This window comes from Pagrus pagrus (genome assembly GCF_965226575.1).
Source record: "Pagrus pagrus genome assembly, chromosome: 24".
Taxonomy (NCBI): domain Eukaryota; kingdom Metazoa; phylum Chordata; class Actinopteri; order Spariformes; family Sparidae; genus Pagrus; species Pagrus pagrus.
The window spans coordinates 2,655,930-2,675,078 of NC_140206.1; the positions used below are offsets into that span (position 1 = coordinate 2,655,930).

Sequence of the window (19,149 nt, forward strand, 5' to 3'; positions counted from 1 at the left end):
GCGTGATAAAAGCAAATTATTTCAAGAAAGTGTTTCTTAAAATGTAAACATAACTTTAATTTGTAGTTGAGTTGAATTTTCTGAGCTTTTAATAAGAAACGGCTCACTTCCTCTTACTACACATTTATATATTATTATTTATTTTACGATACATTTGTATGATTTACATTCATTACAATTATGTTTATAGTGTTGAAAAAATGCCAGCGCCTACTCTGGAGCCAGTTCTTGCCCAGGAAAACTGGTTTCACAGCAGCACCAGAACAAAGAGCCGCTGACATCAGGGGCTGGGGCGGAGTTATCGTGACCAAGGACCAACTAAAACCGCTTATGAGGTAGAAACAAATTTTTTGATGATGGCTCACATTTCACACATAAATCATCTCAATCTTTGAATTTCATCACAAATGAAATGCAGTTTGTGAATCCTCCATATGTAACACACATGTAAAATGTCTTTTGCATGTGATAAAGCAAGATTAACTCATTATTTCCTTCCTTAGGAACAGATGGGTTTGATCCTGAGAGCTACAGGCAGGGTAGGGAACTTGTAATATCAACGACAGAAAACTAAAATGTCAAATATTCTTTTTCAAAATGATGATTAGTCACAAGTTTTTACTTTGTGATCGATGGTAAAACGTGTTCATCAAGTGCCAGTGAGCAGGTGATGCTGCAGGTGACAGGATGTGTTTGTTTGGCTGGCTTTACTTCCAACACTTGAAAACAGAGAGAGGTTTCCTTTCATATGACAACGCCCTTCGTTCCACCCGCCCCATTCCCTGATGTGACGGGACAAGAATACAAATAGATGTTATTAGTAATCATTCATCGTCGATCCACTCAGAAGCTGCTCGCGTCGACTGCTACCCGGCTCTTGGTAAGTACACAGTGTGTAAAGTATAAGTTTGAGATGTAGTTGAATTAGAAAAGGTAAATTAATTTGCATGAATCCTGGAGAGTGAGTGGCATCTTTTGTCTTTTTGTTGAGAAAACAGCTGCACAGATGTGATCAGCTCGACAACAGTAATCCAAATGTTGCTTTTTTGTCATTCAGCATCAGAATCCAGAAGAAAGTTTAGATTTTTCTGAGAAAAGCAACTCGACACTAAAACAAGCAGACTTATGAAAGATTGTGTATTATTGAAAACTTATAGGGTTGAACTAAAAATGTTTTTTTTTAATGTAGTGTCATCTGCCGTGCCTGCAAATTTCAAGTCAAACTGGTTTAACTGAAATGTTAACAGGCGGCTCTGCTTTCTTTTATTCAGAGCTGTCATTAAGGAGTCATCTGCCCTCGCGACACACGCCAACGCCAGAAAATGTTTGGCAGCGGTTCAGGTATGAAACTCTTCTCATGTTTATTCTCTGTTGTGTTAAAATGTATTGAACAAAATACCTTAACTCGGAGTATCGTCTTGATGAAACGGTCATTTTTCCAAGTTGTAGCTTTATTCTTGTAATAAATCTTTTTATGGTGCTCCAACAGGACAGCCTGCCCACGGCTACAACCTGGGCCCTGATCCCTGTGAAGACCCGAAATCTCAGGGAGGTCATGACGGGGGCCATGGGCCTGGAGATGAACACCATGGAGGAGACAGTCGCCATGGAGGAGACACCAGGGGACAAGATCACTATCAAGATGATCCCCAGAGGAGACATGGCGATGATGGTGCTGACGACCACTATAGTAGCCATAGCGATGAAAGTGCTGACAACCGCCATAGGAGACATGGCGATGACGGTGCTGACGACCGCCATAGGAGACATGGCGATGACGGTGCTGACGACCGCCATAGGAGACATGGCGATGACGATGCTAATGACCACCATAGGAGACGCAGAGATGACCGCGATGACGACCACCATAGGGACGGAGACAGCCCCAATCGCTGTGATGACCGTGAACAGAGACGTGACCACAGCCCTCGTCGTCGTCATGGCAGTGGCAGTGGGGGCGGTAGTGATAGCGGGAGCAGCGAAGATGACGGGCACGGTGGCCGACGCAAAAAGCACGGTCGCAAGCACAAGCATGGCCGTGGTCATGGGCGTGGTCACGGCCGTGGTCATGGGCGTGGTCACTGGTAGACAGGTAAATACAGGTGAGACACAAGGTTAATGAAAGGCCCTGAAAAGCTTTTGTCAGTCTTGCTCTGAGCAGTAATCACAGATCAGTCGTCTCTGCAGCCGTCAGGACTGAGCAACAGAATCTGAGGACAGTTGTTGTTTGTTGTTGTTGTTACCTGAACTTCCTGCCACAAATCAAACATGTAAACAAAGATGTCCAACACCTTTAATGAAGGGTCAGCTTCTTGTGTTTCTGATTGTGTTGTTAAAGCTCGTTCTCTCATCGACTCGCCTGTGTGACACTTTATTTACCTGATTTTCTTTGTTTTGTCTCATTGTGTCTTCCAGGCGGTCGTCCCACTGAGCACCGTACCTCCTCTGAAGCTCTACCTGCCACGTACTCTATGAAACCAGCTTTTAAAGAAATGCTCTTTGATTTGGCTTTGGTTGTTTTCTGTGCAGGGAGCTGGCATGTAAACCTGTCTGCAGCCACGCTGACTGACAAGATGGCTGCTAGGAAACTGCATAAACAAAATAGTTAACATGCTGTACTGCGTCAGCAGCAGTGGAGAGGAGTGAAAACGGTTAACACTGTATTCCTGCACTTCTAGTTAATAAAATATTTTGAAAACAAACTGAAAATTGTCTTTTTTTAATTTTTTTTTTCTTTTTCTTAACACTAAATCCAAATGTGTTTTTAATTACTTGACTTCAGGGATCCAATCACTGATGATGCATTGTTTAATGTAATGAGTATTTCATGTTAATGATACAAATAAACTGAAAGGAAGTCATAATTATGACTTTTTATCTCATTAAACTGACATTTAATACATTTTATAAAATGTATTTCTTAACCTTCCATAAATCAAACTTCCCTCGTCGTCCTCAGAAGTGTTATTTTCTCAGATTGGCCACGAGGTGTCACAAGACTGGAAACATGAGACTGTAACCCTGCAGAGTGGTGAAGTCGTTGAATCCTTGAACAGCGCTGCCAGTTTTCAGCCACATTTGATGGGCGGTGGGAGATAATTTCCCTCCATAAGTACAGCCTGCACGGGCCAAGTGATGAAACTACCACTTTCATTTTACTGTCTTTGCAATTAAAAGACTCAGAACAGGAAATGGAAAAAGTTTTGGATTTGACCCGAGGCAACACTGTTATAAATATTTAAACATGCTGCATTTAAATACTTTTTTATGTCTATGTAATGTTTAAAAGCTATCACGGCGCCTTGTTTATCAGTCCATTACAGTATTTTTCCTCATCCATTGGCGGATTCAGCGCCAATAGAGAGCCTGACGAATCAGAACCGAGTGGATTCGTCCTGTGTCACTTTATTTCTCCCCTAAAATGACGTCCATTTTGTTACCAACTCGCCTGAAGATAACCTGAGACAGCTGACAGACAGATGAGTTTCCCAGTTTGTTCCCGTCAACTCCCAGCATCCTTTGGGAGAGTCCCGCCCTCTGGATTACAGAGGTGAGCTTTGTAATTTAACATGTTAATGACACGCTCCAACAAACAGCCGTCATTAAAGCTGTAAACCTGACACGTCCAAGCTGTTTGAAAGAATCCCACCCATTCTCCTTTAAACATCTTCTCTCCTGCTTCTCTTTAGATCTCCTTTCTTTATTATTTTATTTATATTTAAACACTTTGTGTCTTTTTGTTGTCGCATTCTGGTTTGAAAAATGCCGTAAAATCGGATGAAGGCAGCGTGAAAACACTCTGCCAGTGTCTGCCGGCTGCTTTCACTGGTTTTACACTGACCTGCAAATTTCACTACAAAAAAAAAATTATAATTTTTCTGAAAATGTGATTCATCCCGTCTGTCACAATCCGATTCGTCTCAGCATCTGTGAAATCCCATCTGTGGCTCCCCGTGTGAGCCACAGATGAAATAATTGGCGTCGACAGTCGGAGCCTCGCTGCCACCTACACAGAAACAACACATCCGAGCAGATTCTGTCGTGTCAGAGGAGGTCGAGCTGCAGCAGCTGTTCGTCTCTGAAGGAGCGAATCACAGCAGAGTTCAGCTTTCATGACACAACATGTCCAGTTAGTTTCAAGTTGTTCAACATCTTTTACTTTCCTCCTCCTCTGTCTTCTTCCTGCACTATCGTGGTGCCAATTTCTCTGATGGTTCAGGGTTTTAGTTGAGGTTCTTACCGTTTTATTTTGTAGGTTTCATCCCCGTGTCTTTAAACTTCCTGTCTTTTTGTGTTTTTCCCGACTTCATCTGTGCATTCATGTGCTGAATTATCCGACTGTGAGAATTAACATGAATGCCCTCTGAAGTTTTGCTTTAAACGTCTCCTGAGAAATGAGAAAAAATCTAAAAATGTGTATTTCACAGAAATTGGCAAAATTTCAAAATATTGTAAAATTTTGTGGTTATCTATTTAGGGCTCCCATATATATTATATTTAGGCGATGTGAAACATTTCAGACAGTTTTGAAGTAAATATTAAACATTATGTCACGTTGGGACCCTCCTTAAAGGACTCAAGACTTGATTTTTGCATTAACACACTTAAAACAGCCTGAAAATAAGTGAATTATTTCAGCTCTGAGCCTCATTCGACTTGAAATGACTTGTTGACGGCTCTAGTTTCTCCCCTCCTCCCTGACTGACTCCTCCAGCCTGTAATTAAAATGATAATGAGCCACGTTTCAAAGCGAAGCCTCGACCGTGACGTCAGCAGTGACTCACCGATCACCCCGACACTCAGCGGGCAGGAAGAAACACAGCCGGATTAGCCTCCGACTGAACCGACTCGCAGCGCTGCAAACCCCCAACACACTCCACAGTGTGTGTGTGTGTGTGTGTGTGTGTGTGTGCAGCAGCACATATAGGTGAAATTTGCATTTTAATAAGAAGAGTTAATTTCCAAAGTGCTGTTGATCCATTCTGCACAGAAGAATAGACACAATGAAGTATTCAGAGCTGAATGAAAGATATTCTCTCAACATTCACACACAACATTTTGTATTTTAACAGAATCAAAGCAGAAACTAGATCTTATCAAGCCTAAGACATGATCTTAGTAAAACCAAGCCCAGATCTGACAGGGGGGTTTGGAAAATCTGAGACTAGAACTTGGATGAGGCGTCAAAACCACAGAGCAAGAGCGGAAAACAGCTGATGTAAGGGCAGCTTCACTGTCATCAGACTGATTTAAACCTTAAAGCCTCTGTTGACTCAACACAAGCTGCCTTTACCGACATTAAACAGCAAACTGAGGTTACGCAACAACAGATTCTGTCTGCAGGAGAAGGACCGAACACGACCTTCATCAAAACACTGGACCTTAAATCTCCAGCTGATTTACAGAAGAGAAAACTGAAAACTGTTTTGATGAGTCTTAAAAAATGGATCCCCAGAAAACACATTTTCTCCCCATCAGCCTGCTTTAAAGAAATAAAACTATCTCTCTCCTGCACCTTCACACAGACATGGATTTTAAAGCATGTTAACGTTCTTGTTCTCCGGCGCTCAAAGCTTCTGCGTGCTCAGCGGAAAACGCAACGGTCCTCCATTTTCAGATGGCGAGGGCGGAAGAGTGAGGGATTATCATCATCCAGGAGAAGACGCAGATAAAACAGAAAATCCTGTTCACGGCCTCCCACAGAAACACACAGCGAGGACGGTAAAGAATCAGAGATGTGGAGAACCGTCTTCCTCTGAGGATGGAGAAACTACCGCAGCTGTGAGATGAGCTCGCTTGGCAGCATTTTTATTTCGTTATGAGGGCCCGAGCACGAATCTCGTGCGAGGACCTATTGCATCTGTAAGGATTGTTTATTATTACTTTTTGTCCTTCCCCAAGATCGCATATTTGGCGGCCTGAACATGCCCCAAAACTCACCAAACTTGGAACAAACGTCACATGTGGTGAAAAATTTGATAGTTCAACATGACTGGCGGTGGGTGTGGCCAGGGGACTCCATAGCGCCACCTAACGTCGGGTCATGTGACCAAAAACTTTCTCGGATCGTCATGAAATTTACAGGACTTATGGGTCTCAAGGACTTAGCCCGGAATTACTTTTGTCGGAATTTTTGGTGCAACAGGAAGTCGGCCATCTTGAATGGCGTGCAGCGATTTTCATTTTTCCGACGCTGTTTTCGGGACTTTAGGATATTTGCAGCCTCACCAAATTGGGCATGTAGCTTCTTACCCATGAGTACGTTATTTCGATACCACAACTGCCCTCATGCGCAGCACGAAAGCTCAGTAGCGCTCCCTAACGGCGCCCTTATGGCTTTTCCCATTCTGTACGGACCCCATGTCTGTGCCTCGTACTTTAACTAACTCAGCCTACAGATTTAACGCCACAGACTTCACACTCACTAAATATCATCTTCAGAACTTGATGATGACACCTTGTGAAAAGCTTTCGCCTACGTTATACCTGGTGGGCGTGGCAGTGTGTTCAACTTTGCAACACCCCTTATGGCTTTTCCTATTCTGTAGGAACCCATTTCTAAGCCTTGTACATTGTTTAACATGGCCTACAGATTTAACACCACAGACCTCACCTCCACTCAGTAGCGTCCTCAGACCTTCAACAGCTTGTGTTGTGCTTGGTGGGCGTGGCGGTGCGGTCAATTGTGATCCTTTGCCATCGCGCAGGAAGTCCTTATAACTTCAACATACAATTTCCCATCTTCACCAAATTGGTCACAATTGTAGAGAGTTTGTCCCTGAATAGGTCTTTGCATTAATACTGTGATAAGTGAACAAATGGCTCAATAGCGCCCCGTGGAATATTTCAAACTTGAAGCCCCACCTCCTACATGCACACATATTAATGAAAGTCAGTACGCGTATGTATTATGACCAGATGCACAAAAAACCCTCTTGGACACATGCCCTCAGTCCAACAGGAAGTCCGCCATTTTCCTTCAAATTCAATCCTTTGCCATCAAGCAGGAAGTCCTGATAACTTCAACATACAATTTCCCATCTGCATCAAAATGCTCATACATGTAAAGGGGCTCACTCTGAATACGTCTCTGCATCAATACTGCGTCATATCTATAGCGCCACCCACTGGACACAGGAAGTCACTTAAGATGTCACTGTTGTGTTTTGTGTGACACAAATCCCATTGAGGTAGGACATTTCCACAGGCAACGGGCAAGCACACATCTGTGCGCACAGGCCTCCGACGGCGCCACAGCCCAACGTACGTGAGGGGACGAGGGCCCGTTCATCACTGCTTGCACTTTTACTTTTTATTAATTTTTATATGTAAATATTAGCATGTCAGCTCAATAGCTCCCAGGTCATGTGACCAATCGACTCAAATCATGTTAGGATCATGTAACTACACTGGCTGCATGAGATACGCCTCTTGTTTTTACATTTTACATCTCAAAATATTTTTTAGTAATTTTTATTATTTTTTAGTAATTTTTATATGTAAATATTAGCATGTTAGCTCAATAGCTTCCAGGTCATGTGATCAATCGACTCAAATCATGTTAGGATCATGTAACTACACTGGCTGCATGAGATACGCCTCTTGTTTTTACATTTAACATCTCTAAATATTTTTTAGTAATTTTCATTAATTTTTGTATGTAAATAGGCCTATTAGCATGTTAGCTTAATAGCTTCCAGGTCATGTGACCAATCTACTCAAAATCATGTTGGGATCATGTAACTACACTGGCTGCATGAGATACGCCTCTTGTTTTTACATTTAACATCTCTAAATATTTTTTAGTAATTTTCATTAATTTTTGTATGTAAATAGGCCTATTAGCATGTTAGCTTAATAGCTTCCAGGTCATGTGACCAATCTACTCAAAATCATGTTGGGATCATGTAACTACACTGGCTGCATGAGATACGCCTCTTGTTTTTACATTTAACATCTCTAAATATTTTTTAGTAATTTTCATTAATTTTTGTATGTAAATAGGCCTATTAGCATGTTAGCTTAATAGCTTCCAGGTCATGTGACCAATCTACTCAAAATCATGTTGGGATCATGTAACTACACTGGCTGCATGAGATACGCCTCTTGTTTTTACATTTAACATCTCTAAATATTTTTTAGTAATTTTCATTAATTTTTGTATGTAAATAGGCCTATTAGCATGTTAGCTTAATAGCTTCCAGGTCATGTGACCAATCTACTCAAAATCATGTTGGGATCATGTAACTACACTGGCTGCATGAGATACGCCTCTTGTTTTTACATTTAACATCTCTAAATATTTTTTATACATTTTTATTATTTTTTATTAATTTTTGTGTGTAAATATTAGCATGTTAGCTCAATAGCTTCAAGGTCATGTGACCAATCGACTCAAAATCAGTGTGGGATCATGTAACTACACTGACTGCATGAGTCATGGGTCACCAGATTTGGCCTGTAGCTCGTTACACATGAGTTCACTAATTCAATACCACAGCTGCCTTCATGCACAGCCCGACAGCTCAGTAGCACCCCCAACGCCCCCCTTATGGCTTTTCCCATTCATTTTTTGTCATGTTTTCGCCTCATACTTTATGTAACTTGTCCTACAGATTGAACGCCATAGACTTCACACATGTCATCTTCAGACCTTGATGATGACACCTTGTCAAAAGCTTTCGCTTTTGATATACTTGGTGGGCGTGGCAGTGCGATGACCCCTTACGGCTGTTCCCATTCTGTAGGAACCCATTTCTGAGCCTCGTACATTAACTAACTCCTCCTACAGATTTTACACCACAGACTTCACATTCCCTCAGTAGCATCCTCAAACCTTGATGATGAAAAGTTGTGCTAAGCTTTTGCCTACGTTATTCCTGGTGGGCGTGGTGATATGGTTTATTTCAATGACCCCCTTATGGCTTTTTACCATTCTGTGCGACCCCAATTTCTAAGTCTCATACTTTCACTAACTCGTCCTACAGATTTAACACCACAGACTTCACATTCACTCAGTAGCGTCCTCATACCTTCAACAGCCTGTGTTACACCTGATGGGCGTGGCCGTGCGGTCAATTGTGATCCTACGCCATCACGCAGGAAGTCCTTATAACTTCAACATACACTTGCCCATTTGCATCAAACTGCTCACACATGTAGAGGAGCTCACACTGAATATGTCTCTGCATCAATACTGTGTCATATCTATAGCGCCATCCACTGGACACAGGAAGTCACTGAAGATGTCACTGTTGTGTTTTGTGTGACACGTATCCCATTTAGGTAGGAAATTTCCAAAGGCAAAGGGTGAGTACACATCTGGGCGCGTGGCCTCCAACGGCGCCACAGCCCAACGTACATGGGGAGGCAAGGGCCCGTTCATCACTGCTTGCAGTTTTAATTATTATTTTCTTTTAGATGATTTCAGTCTTGCTTTGTCTTGTTTCATCTTCTTCAATCATCCAATCACTTTTATTGATTTTACTTTATTGAAATCAATGAATAATTTATTTCAGTGAGAGGAAACGATTGTTGGGGACTATTTTCAGCGGCGGATTAATCGACCTTTCGGGCTGTAGTGAAGGAACAGTGACTTGTTTTAAAAGGTTTTTGGAAAACAATGGAGATATGTCAGGCTTTAAATATTTCTTTGTTTACAGAGACTTGAACCAGCGACCTTTGCTCCTACAGATATGTTTGGTATTTAAATCCTTTAACTTCCAGACGGAGAAATAAAAAAAAACGTCTTCTTTCAGAACACAAAGTACACGATACAATTACACCAAACAAGTAAACAACATTTTCCTCCTCGGTGATTACACTTTGACATGAGAGCAGCTTTGAGGGACACAAACCATAATAATAAGATGCTGTGACTGCAGAAAGGTACATTTGGCACGAGACTGAGGAGGCCAGTAAACAACCAGGAGGAAAACATGTACTTTACATGTACTCTCTGTCCCTGGAGGATATTTTTAACCAGCTTTATTTACAGCACTCAGAACTGATGCTTTAGGGGGATATAAACAGAAAGTCTGCTGTTACCATGAAGTCAGTTGGTTAGCTTATATTTGATTACAGTTTGGCAAAGTGGCAACATTAAAACCTTGCTGAATTAACCGTTAGCACTTCCTGTTTGCAGTGTACTCATGAATGTACAGACAACTATCACTGGGTTACTGTGATACTGAAGAAAACTTAAAAACGTTAAACTTCTAAGGCAAGTTCTGCACATGGAGCATCTTTTTTCCCCCTATAATTTTTAAGTGGATTCTGGGAAGTTTTGTTATTTCTTCAATTTTCTTCAATTTTTTCATTTCTTAAACTGAATTTCTTACATGTCACACCTTTAATTAATTAAGCAATAAAAAAAAAGTTAATGAGTTAAAATGTCATTCAGATAACTGTTATAAAAAAAAAAACAATACAGAATATTGGCTGATTATTCAATGACAGGCAACAAACCAAAGTGCATTTGCATTAAGTTTCAGCAGGTAAATATGAAGAAGTTACTTAATATTGTGAGCGATGAAGTAAATCATTTTTAATAGTAACTCACACTGGAAGTTGCATTTATCTGAGAGCTGCTGCAAATCACCCCACCCTGATTAAAGCTTTAGAAACCAGACAACACACACGTTCAGTTACAAAGAATTTAATCCCAAAAATACTTCTTGTCTTTCTTTTTTTTCCATTTTGGCATGTAATACATTGTTTGGTCTTGCTGTATCTTGGCTGTAACACTACACTGTATAATTGTCTGAAGTCGTAGCTGTCATGCAACGTTGAACACAGCTCGACTGAATACTGCAGAGAGAGGATGCCACGTTCACGTCGGATTTATGTCGGAAATATTGTATTTAGATTGAAAACAAAAACAAACATTCGCGTCTGCCCCCTGGTGGTTATTACAAGTGTGATGTGGGGATTTTGTTGCATTCCAAGATATTAAAACACAATCAGCTCTACTTTAGGATGAGGAACATGCTGCAGTTTGATTTAAAGTCTTTAAAGTTTGATGCAGCAAACTAAGTTTAATCCCGTTTCTTCTTCTACTGTTTAGACGTGAACGCGGCATTACACAACAGTCCATGTGAGACATTCAACAGTCCTGTCATTAAGACAAAATGCTTATTTCAGTCATTTTTCTATTAACTATTCTGCAAGCTGTCAATCATGTGGGTGGCTCATTGTGTCGGGAACTGAATTGGTGCGTGGGAGTATTTCTAATTTGATTTAAAAACCTCCCCACGCAGCATGTTTTGGTTTGTCATTCATCAGGATTAAATATGCTTCAGTAAGAGGAAAACAGCTTAACAGGTTCCAGCCCGTCAGTTTGTTTCACAGGAAGACACTCGTAACACTTTCTAAACAACTCTGAGGAACAGCGGATACCAAAACTACTGCTTATTTTGGAGAAACCAAACCACCAAAATCACTCTATGTCGACGACTACGAAGTGTTTTGTTGTAAGTTGCCTAGAAAAACACTGCAAGTTCAGGGAATTAAGAGTCACGTGTAATGACGTTAACTTAATTAAATTATAGAATAAAAGTAACTGTTATCAGTTACTGAGAAAAAATATGCATTCAATTAGTTTAATATCCAGAAGTAGGAAGTAACATAGTACAAATACTTTGTTACTGTACTTAAACAGATTTTTTAGGTATCTGTACTTGAGTATTTATTTTTCTGACGGCTTTCAACTTTGCCTCCCTACATCTGAACACTAATATCTGAACTTTCTCCTCATTACATTTTCAAAACAGGCTTGTTACTTTAGTTTGATGCATTTGAGGGGAATTATGGATTATTTACGATGCTTTACCAACCAGAAATGTGGCTATTTGACGTCCTGGGAATGAGACTCAACAATCAACTATCTTTGTGGTGCGTTCAGGAACAGCTGGGACAAATCCTACTGACTCTACATTTAACTTTAATAGTTTTTGAATTATATTAATATGACGTGCGCTTCAGTTAGCTTTGCACAGAAATACCTTGAGTACATTTCAGAGTCTGTACTCTATTACTTTTACTGGAGTAAACAAGTTGAATCAGTACTCCTACTTTTACCAGAGTCTGTTTTTACACAAGTATCTGAACTTCTACTGGAGGAAACAATGGGTGGACTATTTCCACTCCTGCTTATTCAGCTTGTTACTTCTCTTAGAAGAAAGTTGTTAACGCTACACATGAAGTTGATGAAAGACAACTACTCAGGTCGAGACCTGCAGTATGGCTTCTGGGTAATCGAAGGTGGTTTCCTGGGTGACGATGGAAATATCTACTGCAATTTTGCAAATTACTTTCTAAAATCCTCGGTTTCGGAAAGACCTTATCGATGCCACACAATTACACTACTCAATATTAGTTAGGGATGATGGGATTTGGGTGCATCATTTGTGCCCAACAGTATATTTGTAAATGTATTTCTTTGCTATAAATAACTTACTGACATGGGTAACACTTTATAATAACCATCATTAATAAATGGTATAGTTCATTAGATGTCATTGATTAATTTCACTGTTAAGAAACAATGAAATGGTTAAAAAATATTGCTAATAAAGTTTATAAAGCATTTCATTGCTTGTTAACAGTGAAATAACTATTAACTAAACTTTTATTAATTATAAATTTGCATTTTTTATTATATATAATTGTTTATTTTAATGATATGACAGATATTATAGTGTTACCAAACACGTATATATAGAGGACATGACCTCAGTGTCCTCAGTGGTAGCTACAGCCCTGCTCATGTGTGATGAGTCATGAAAAAATGTTGTTTGTTTGTGGAGCCGCTTCAGCTCAGTTGTAGAGCTATAAAAACTAGAATACCTCTCACTAATTTTGAGTAGTGTAACAAATGCAGCAACATTTCGTTATTAACTTCTAACACTGAGACTTTTTTTTATCCCTCACCAGCTTTTATTTTAGCCACAGCGCTGCTACAACTGAAAAATGACCTTAACTGACCCTCCAGAACCAAAACTACTGGTTGTTTTGGCGACCTGTGAGGATGCAGATCCGATTTTTTTCCGAGGCTCGTGCCCAAAATCACTCTATGTCAACGACTACGTAGTGTTTTGTTGTAAGTTGTCTGGAAAAACCTCCCTGTTTTGTAGCATTGTGTGCAGTCTGGGGAGTGAAGAGTTACATGTAATGACGTTAACGTCGTTAAATTATAAAATGAATGTTGAAAAAATATGCAATTAAATTACAGTTTACAAGCTCTTCTTCTACATTCCAACTAAATTTAGCTCATTATCTTCTGACACCGAGACCTTTCTTGAGCCACAACGCTGCTACAACTGAAAAATGACCTTAACCGACCCTTCCAGAGCCAAAACTGAGGGTCATAAGGAACAAAACGACGAGAGGAAGGATGAGAGTTTTGTTTCTCGGGGGATCATCTTTGGTGTAACACCGTCTCACAGCTCTGAACAGCAGTGTGTGCGTCAGTAATCACATTTACAACAGTCTGTGCACAGCAGCAGCGACAGGGAGCTCTGCCAGGAGATCCACACTATAAGAAACAGTCCTGTTAACACTGCTGCGTCTGTCAGGAACACAATCTGCCACCAACAACATCATCATCCTGGAAATCACATCATTCTTATTCATATTATAGCTGTTTTCAAATAAACATGTTGTTAAATGGAGTTTCTGCAGCTTCACCTTCAGTTTTTAGCATCACTATGAATATAATCTGGTCGTATATGCAGACTTATGCTGTTTACTCCCTCCTCTTCTTCTTCTGCTTCAGTGACTTCCTCCTCTTCACTATCATCTCATACAGCTTGTCCATGCCCTCATCCAGCCCCTCTCCTATGATGGCGCAGGCCGGCTGGACGTGATACGGGGTGGAGGGGCTCAGCTCGGCCAGAGCCAGCTGCCTCTCGATCTCCCCGACATCCAGCGCCCGGGGCAGGTCCTGCTTGTTGGCGATGACCAGCAGCGGGGTCCCCTGGTTCTCGGAGAAGCGGGTGATCTTGTGCAGCTCGGTGCGGGCCTCCTCCAGCCGCTCCGCGTCCACCGAGTCCACCACGTACACGATGCCGTCCGTGCAGCGGCTGTAGGGCTTCCACAGCGGCCGCAGCTTCTCCTGGCCCCCGACGTCCCAGAAGTGGCAGCTGATGCCCCTGGAGGCCCCCGCGCCGCCCAGACGGATCCGCTCCGTGTTGAAGCCGATGGTGGGCACCGTGTTGACGAACTCGTTGAATTTCAGCCGGTACAGCACGGTGGTTTTCCCCGCAGAGTCCAAACCGAGCATGACGATGTGCAGGGACGTGAAGGCGGCCAGGTTGGAGAAGCTGTTCCCCATGATGCAGCGGGGAGGAGGGACAGTGCGCACCGCAGGAGACGCTCACACGTCCCGGGAGTGATCCATACAGTCAAATCAAACGTCTGGTCCGCTCAGCAGATGTGCAGGGCGCAGCCCCTCGTTGCGCGGAGGCACTCCGGCAGCATCCCTGGACTCACTCCAACAGCAGCAGCCGAACCAGCGCGCACACAGCGGAACATCTCCAAATGCGCAAATTACGCGCGGCCGAGTGTCACATCATGTCTCCATGTAGCAACACGCACACAAAGTGGTGGTGTGTGACGCGTGGATCAGCCTCATGAGAAGATGCGTAAAGCTCAGGCAGAGGACTACAAAATAAGACTTCCGGTGAAGCCAAAATAAAAGTCTCTTCTATGCGGGGAATGCCGGAGAGGATCTTATTTTGAAAGCTGTGTGCTGTAGTGTTTCCTCTGCGCACTGAGCTGCTCAAACTCTGACACCTAGTGGACAAATATGACAACTGCACTGCCTTCTAACTTAATGTATTTTATTATGTATCTGTTTTTATCACAGCACTTTATTCTTTTTATTTATGTTTTACTGTTATTATCTTCTATTTTATTTCATTAACATTCTTTAAATGCAATATTTTATTTCATTTAATCCTTCTTCTTATTTTGATTGCCTGTTTTTATTGTTTATTATTCAAACTTTTCATTTTATTGCTGTTGGTGTGCATTAAAGACCATTAGAGACCAACTGTAGGCTGCTTGGTAACCTTTATTTTCCTCATTGTTTTGTCTTTGTATCATTGTGTGTCCCATAAACTAGTGTTTAATAAAAAGGCTTTGAGGTTAGAAACATTAAAAATGTCTGGTACTGTGTGCTGATGAGCCCTCAGAGACATCTGGACCACCTGCAGGCTCTGTAGAGTTTTATAATGTAAAACAGTCAATATTATATCCTTTATTTAAGCAGGTAAAAGCTTAATTTTATTAATCATGACACGAGATGCAACACAAGAATCAAGGACAAGAAAAAACACACTGAATGATCCACAAACTGACACAGTACTGTTATAACAAGTTGATATTCCAGGAATTAAAGGCAGCATCTGTAGATTATTGTGATTTTTACATGTATGAACACAGAAGAGAAGAACCTACAAGGTGAGCGCCACTAGATGGCAGCAGAAGATTTCACAACAGTAAGAGACTCTGCAGACAGAAAACTGGACACTGAGCAGGAACCTCTGCTGCTGCATCTGTTCACACTGAGGACACTGAGTGAGTGTGACAGGAAAGCTCAGCAGCTGCAGTGAAGAGTTCAGTTTAAAAAGGTGTAAATGACGTCTTTTCAAATTAATTTGGGATCTCTGGGCTTCTGGAAACATTTTCCACAGTAATGCTGCATTCAGGTGCTCCTCGGATGATCCCACCTCTTGAGTTGGGAACTCGTTCTTCTGACTTCGACAGTAATGTCAGTGTCGTATGTCAGAAGTATGTGGAATATTCATTTTAATCAACTTTTCATGGCTTTATTGTGATAGGACAAGAAAAAACATGACAGGAAGTGGGGACGGAGACAGGCGGGATGACACTGGGTCGAACACGTCTTCTGCACGTGAGGCGTGTTCTTTACCAGGAGAGCTACTGGGACACAAAACTGAAATGTGTTGAATTTGTGTGTTTGTAGCGTCCTGTTGTTCCCACGTTTAAGTCTCGCTATCTTCTGTTTTGGGCTGATTTTCCAGAATCCCTCTGGACTGATTGCAGGGGATTCAGATCACCTGTGTGCAGGTGAGCAGACTGACTCCTGATTGAGGAGTGGAAGCAGCTTGGGTCATTTCCCTCTCAGCCAATCACGGTGTGACGACGCCCTCTTGTGAAGGCTTAAGAGAGGTGGGGGATGACACCCAGGAGGCTCCACACTCATTCTGAACCTCATCCCATTACACTGTCAGCCAGAAGCTCTGGTCTGTTGAGGCCCCGTCATGTTTTCTTGGCTTCCCCTTGAACCCCTGTAGCTCCTGTACACCTCCAGCTTTAACATTTTATTTCACTGGGGCCTGTAGGGGAACATTTCAGTTTGATTATCCCCTGAAGAGGCATTAGTTTATTGGTTTATTGTCCCTGTAGCTGACGTCGGGCACCCCCTCTAGATGTTTGTCTTTATGTAGGTTGGGCCGGCCTGTTAGCATTTTGCTGCCAGTGAACACCTCAGTTTGTTTCAGTCTGACACTAAAATGGCCGCAAATCACAAACTGTCAACACAGTTAAAAAAAACAAGTGAATTCAGGTTTGGCTGGCTGCAAACGGAAGCACGACGATTTTATAACTGAACCTTTTTAAATAATTTAGCTGTTTCAGTTCGGTGTGAGGCGGCAGCTCCTTCCACCGTCCTCACTGCTCCGTGTCTGCAGCTCCACACACATTAACGGCATCTAATTAACCAGAATGAGTGAAAACGGCTGCAAGCAATGAGCCTTTAAGAGGTTTTATCAGTAAAGAGACGAGGGAAGGCAACACCGGTCCCCAAACACACAACAACAACACAACAACACAACCTGAGTCATCAGGACTTCACTAATTGTTCTCTCTGACCTCCTCCTCCATCGATCTCCGACCTGATGAGTGTGTGTGTGATCAATAAAACAAATTAAAACCAGCACACACACACATACACACACACACACACACACACCTCTCTCTAACAAGGCTGAGTCACCTGAGTGTCTCTCGCCCCCACAGCTGCCTCTGATTCAGCTCTAATGTATTCATGGTCTCCTCTGCTGCTCAGGTAACAGGAGGACAGCTGAACCCAACGTGTTTCTGTAAAAACAGGCAGAAGTTTAATGAAGTTTGGTCTGTGAGAGCTGACGTCCACGTTCTGCAGTCCAAGTTAGCTTCAAATTAAGTTTCTAATGAAAAACTAAAGTTTTAGTTCGAGCTCTGAAGTGGGAATTAAAAGACTTTCTATTCTCTTCCTTTAATTAAATCTCTGTCCTTCATTACATTTTGGGGGAAATGTGTTTTAAATGTACTTTTTATAGTTAAAATGTTCCCATGATGCTTTGTTTGCTTTATGTGCAATAAAGGATTTCTGCCTCGCTTTGCTTTTGTTTAAACCTGATTGTTTTGGGCTGTTTCAACTTCAATATGTGATTTAAAGGAACAGTTCACAAAAAAATTCAGAACTTATTTCTGTCCGAAGATGTTTTTTTTTTTCTGCCTGGAATTTTTTGTTCTGTCAAAAAAAAAAAATATCCAGGATTTTTTTTTTTCATGTTTGAAACCAGGTAAAAAAAAATTGTCTCCTGGGGAAAAATAAAATAAAAAAATTCATAAATTTTTTTTTAATGCCCAAAGAAAGTTACCTCCTGATAGAAATTCTCCTACAAAAAATTTTTCCTGGAAAAAAAAAAAAAATTTATCCGGGAAAAAAATATTTTTTTCTCTGAAATTTTTTCTTTTAACTTGAAAATACTTTTTTCTTTCTCTGACAATTCTTTTTGTCCTGATTTTTTTTTTTCACTCAGTCACACATGGATCAAAAGGTCACGTGTGAAACCAGGTGACAAAAAATAGCGTGAAACTAAATTCAAATTAAAAATAATTTTGGAGAAAATTTTTTTAAGGGTTAAAAAAAACAAAACTTCAGAATTTATTTTTTTTCCCACTCGGTCTCACACATGAAAAAGAAAAAAAACAAACTCTACGTGGACGACGTCTCATCAGATGATGATGCAGAGGACAGTTAACATCTGGTGGAGGTTTCTCAGCTGTTCTCAGGCTCTGAGTGAAACAGTTAATCCTTCAGCTGGAGTCGTGATAACCACCATGACTGGAGGCTTCATGAGGCCTCCACATGACAACAGCCCAACTCCCCTGAGGCTCCACGACGACGAAGGCGCTGCTGGAGGAGCGAGGCGTGACAAGAAGCACATAAAGGAGTTTTATTTCCGTACGTCCTTTATCTCTCGAGGGCCCTTTACATCCTCCAGACCCCACGAGGTGAAGCCGGCCTGGCCCGTCTCCACACATCCACCAGGATCCACTCCAGCAGCAGATGAAACAGGCCGACGACTCGTCCCCGCAGCGTTTCATCTCACCACCTGCTTTGCATTTTCAAAAGCGTCTCGACGCTTGCCAATCTGTGTGAATGAGCGGTGTGGAAAATGAGTGTTTTGCTCATCACACATCACGTCTGTGATTCTCTGGTTTGATGGACAGAATGAAACCTGCAGTCGTCTGATGACACGATGGAAACACTTCACTGTAAAAGGAAATATACTGAGCCGCGACTCGTTTCCAGGAGACGAGCAGGAATGTTGAGGGTTAGTCATCGAGAGGCAAAGGACGACTGTCAAGGTGGCCTGTCCTCTGAGGGTGAATAATTATCTGCTTTAATTAAAGCACATTAAAGCCTGTGTGTGTGTGTGTGTGTGTGTGTGTGTTTGGCAGTGAAACAGTGCACACGACGAGGGATCTGTGTGCACTCATGTGGGCTGTTTGTGCAGCATTAGCACATGAGATCGTTTGTGCGTTCATGCGAGATATTTGGACGTGTTTACATGAAGGAATCTGCTTTACACACACACACACACACACACACACACACACACACACACACACACACACACACACACACACACACACACACACACACACTACGCAGTCGTTTTAATGAACGCTGCTGTGCAGGAGGATTCACAGTCGAGGCATGATTTGCAAAGTCATGGAGGTGGAAAGAGTTGATCAACCTTTTGTCTCTCAGGAATCCGTCCGGAGAGTCCAGAGCTGCTGATTCTCATCGTTCATCTCGTTTATCTTTAAAAAGTCAAAATGAATAAACTG

At 41.8% G+C, this 19,149-nt stretch overlaps 2 protein-coding genes across 3 annotated transcripts; one reads left to right on the top strand and one right to left on the bottom strand.

The window, feature by feature from the left end:
- The first annotated feature begins 71 nt into the window (after positions 1–71).
- Positions 72–2,663, top strand: LOC311253510 (uncharacterized protein). 2 transcript variants are annotated; one of them, XM_084347530.1, is made up of 4 exons: positions 72–880; positions 1,272–1,341; positions 1,490–2,102; positions 2,416–2,663. In XM_084347530.1, exons 3-4 carry the CDS (start codon positions 1,556–1,558, stop codon positions 2,607–2,609), a joined length of 741 nt encoding a protein of 246 aa, XP_084203656.1. In that variant the 5' UTR covers positions 72–880; positions 1,272–1,341; positions 1,490–1,555; the 3' UTR covers positions 2,610–2,663. The 2 variants fall into 2 exon arrangements, with proteins under 2 accessions (XP_084203656.1, XP_084203657.1); XM_084347531.1 differs by having other exon boundaries at positions 1,490–2,092; positions 2,416–2,586.
- A 7,978-nt stretch (positions 2,664–10,641) lies between these two features.
- On the bottom strand, positions 10,642–15,084 carry LOC311253325 (ADP-ribosylation factor-like protein 4C). The gene has a single exon (XM_084347211.1). It carries the CDS (start codon positions 14,330–14,332, stop codon positions 13,745–13,747), a length of 588 nt encoding a protein of 195 aa, XP_084203337.1. The 5' UTR covers positions 14,333–15,084; the 3' UTR covers positions 10,642–13,744.
- Between the last annotated feature and the right edge of the window lie 4,065 nt (positions 15,085–19,149).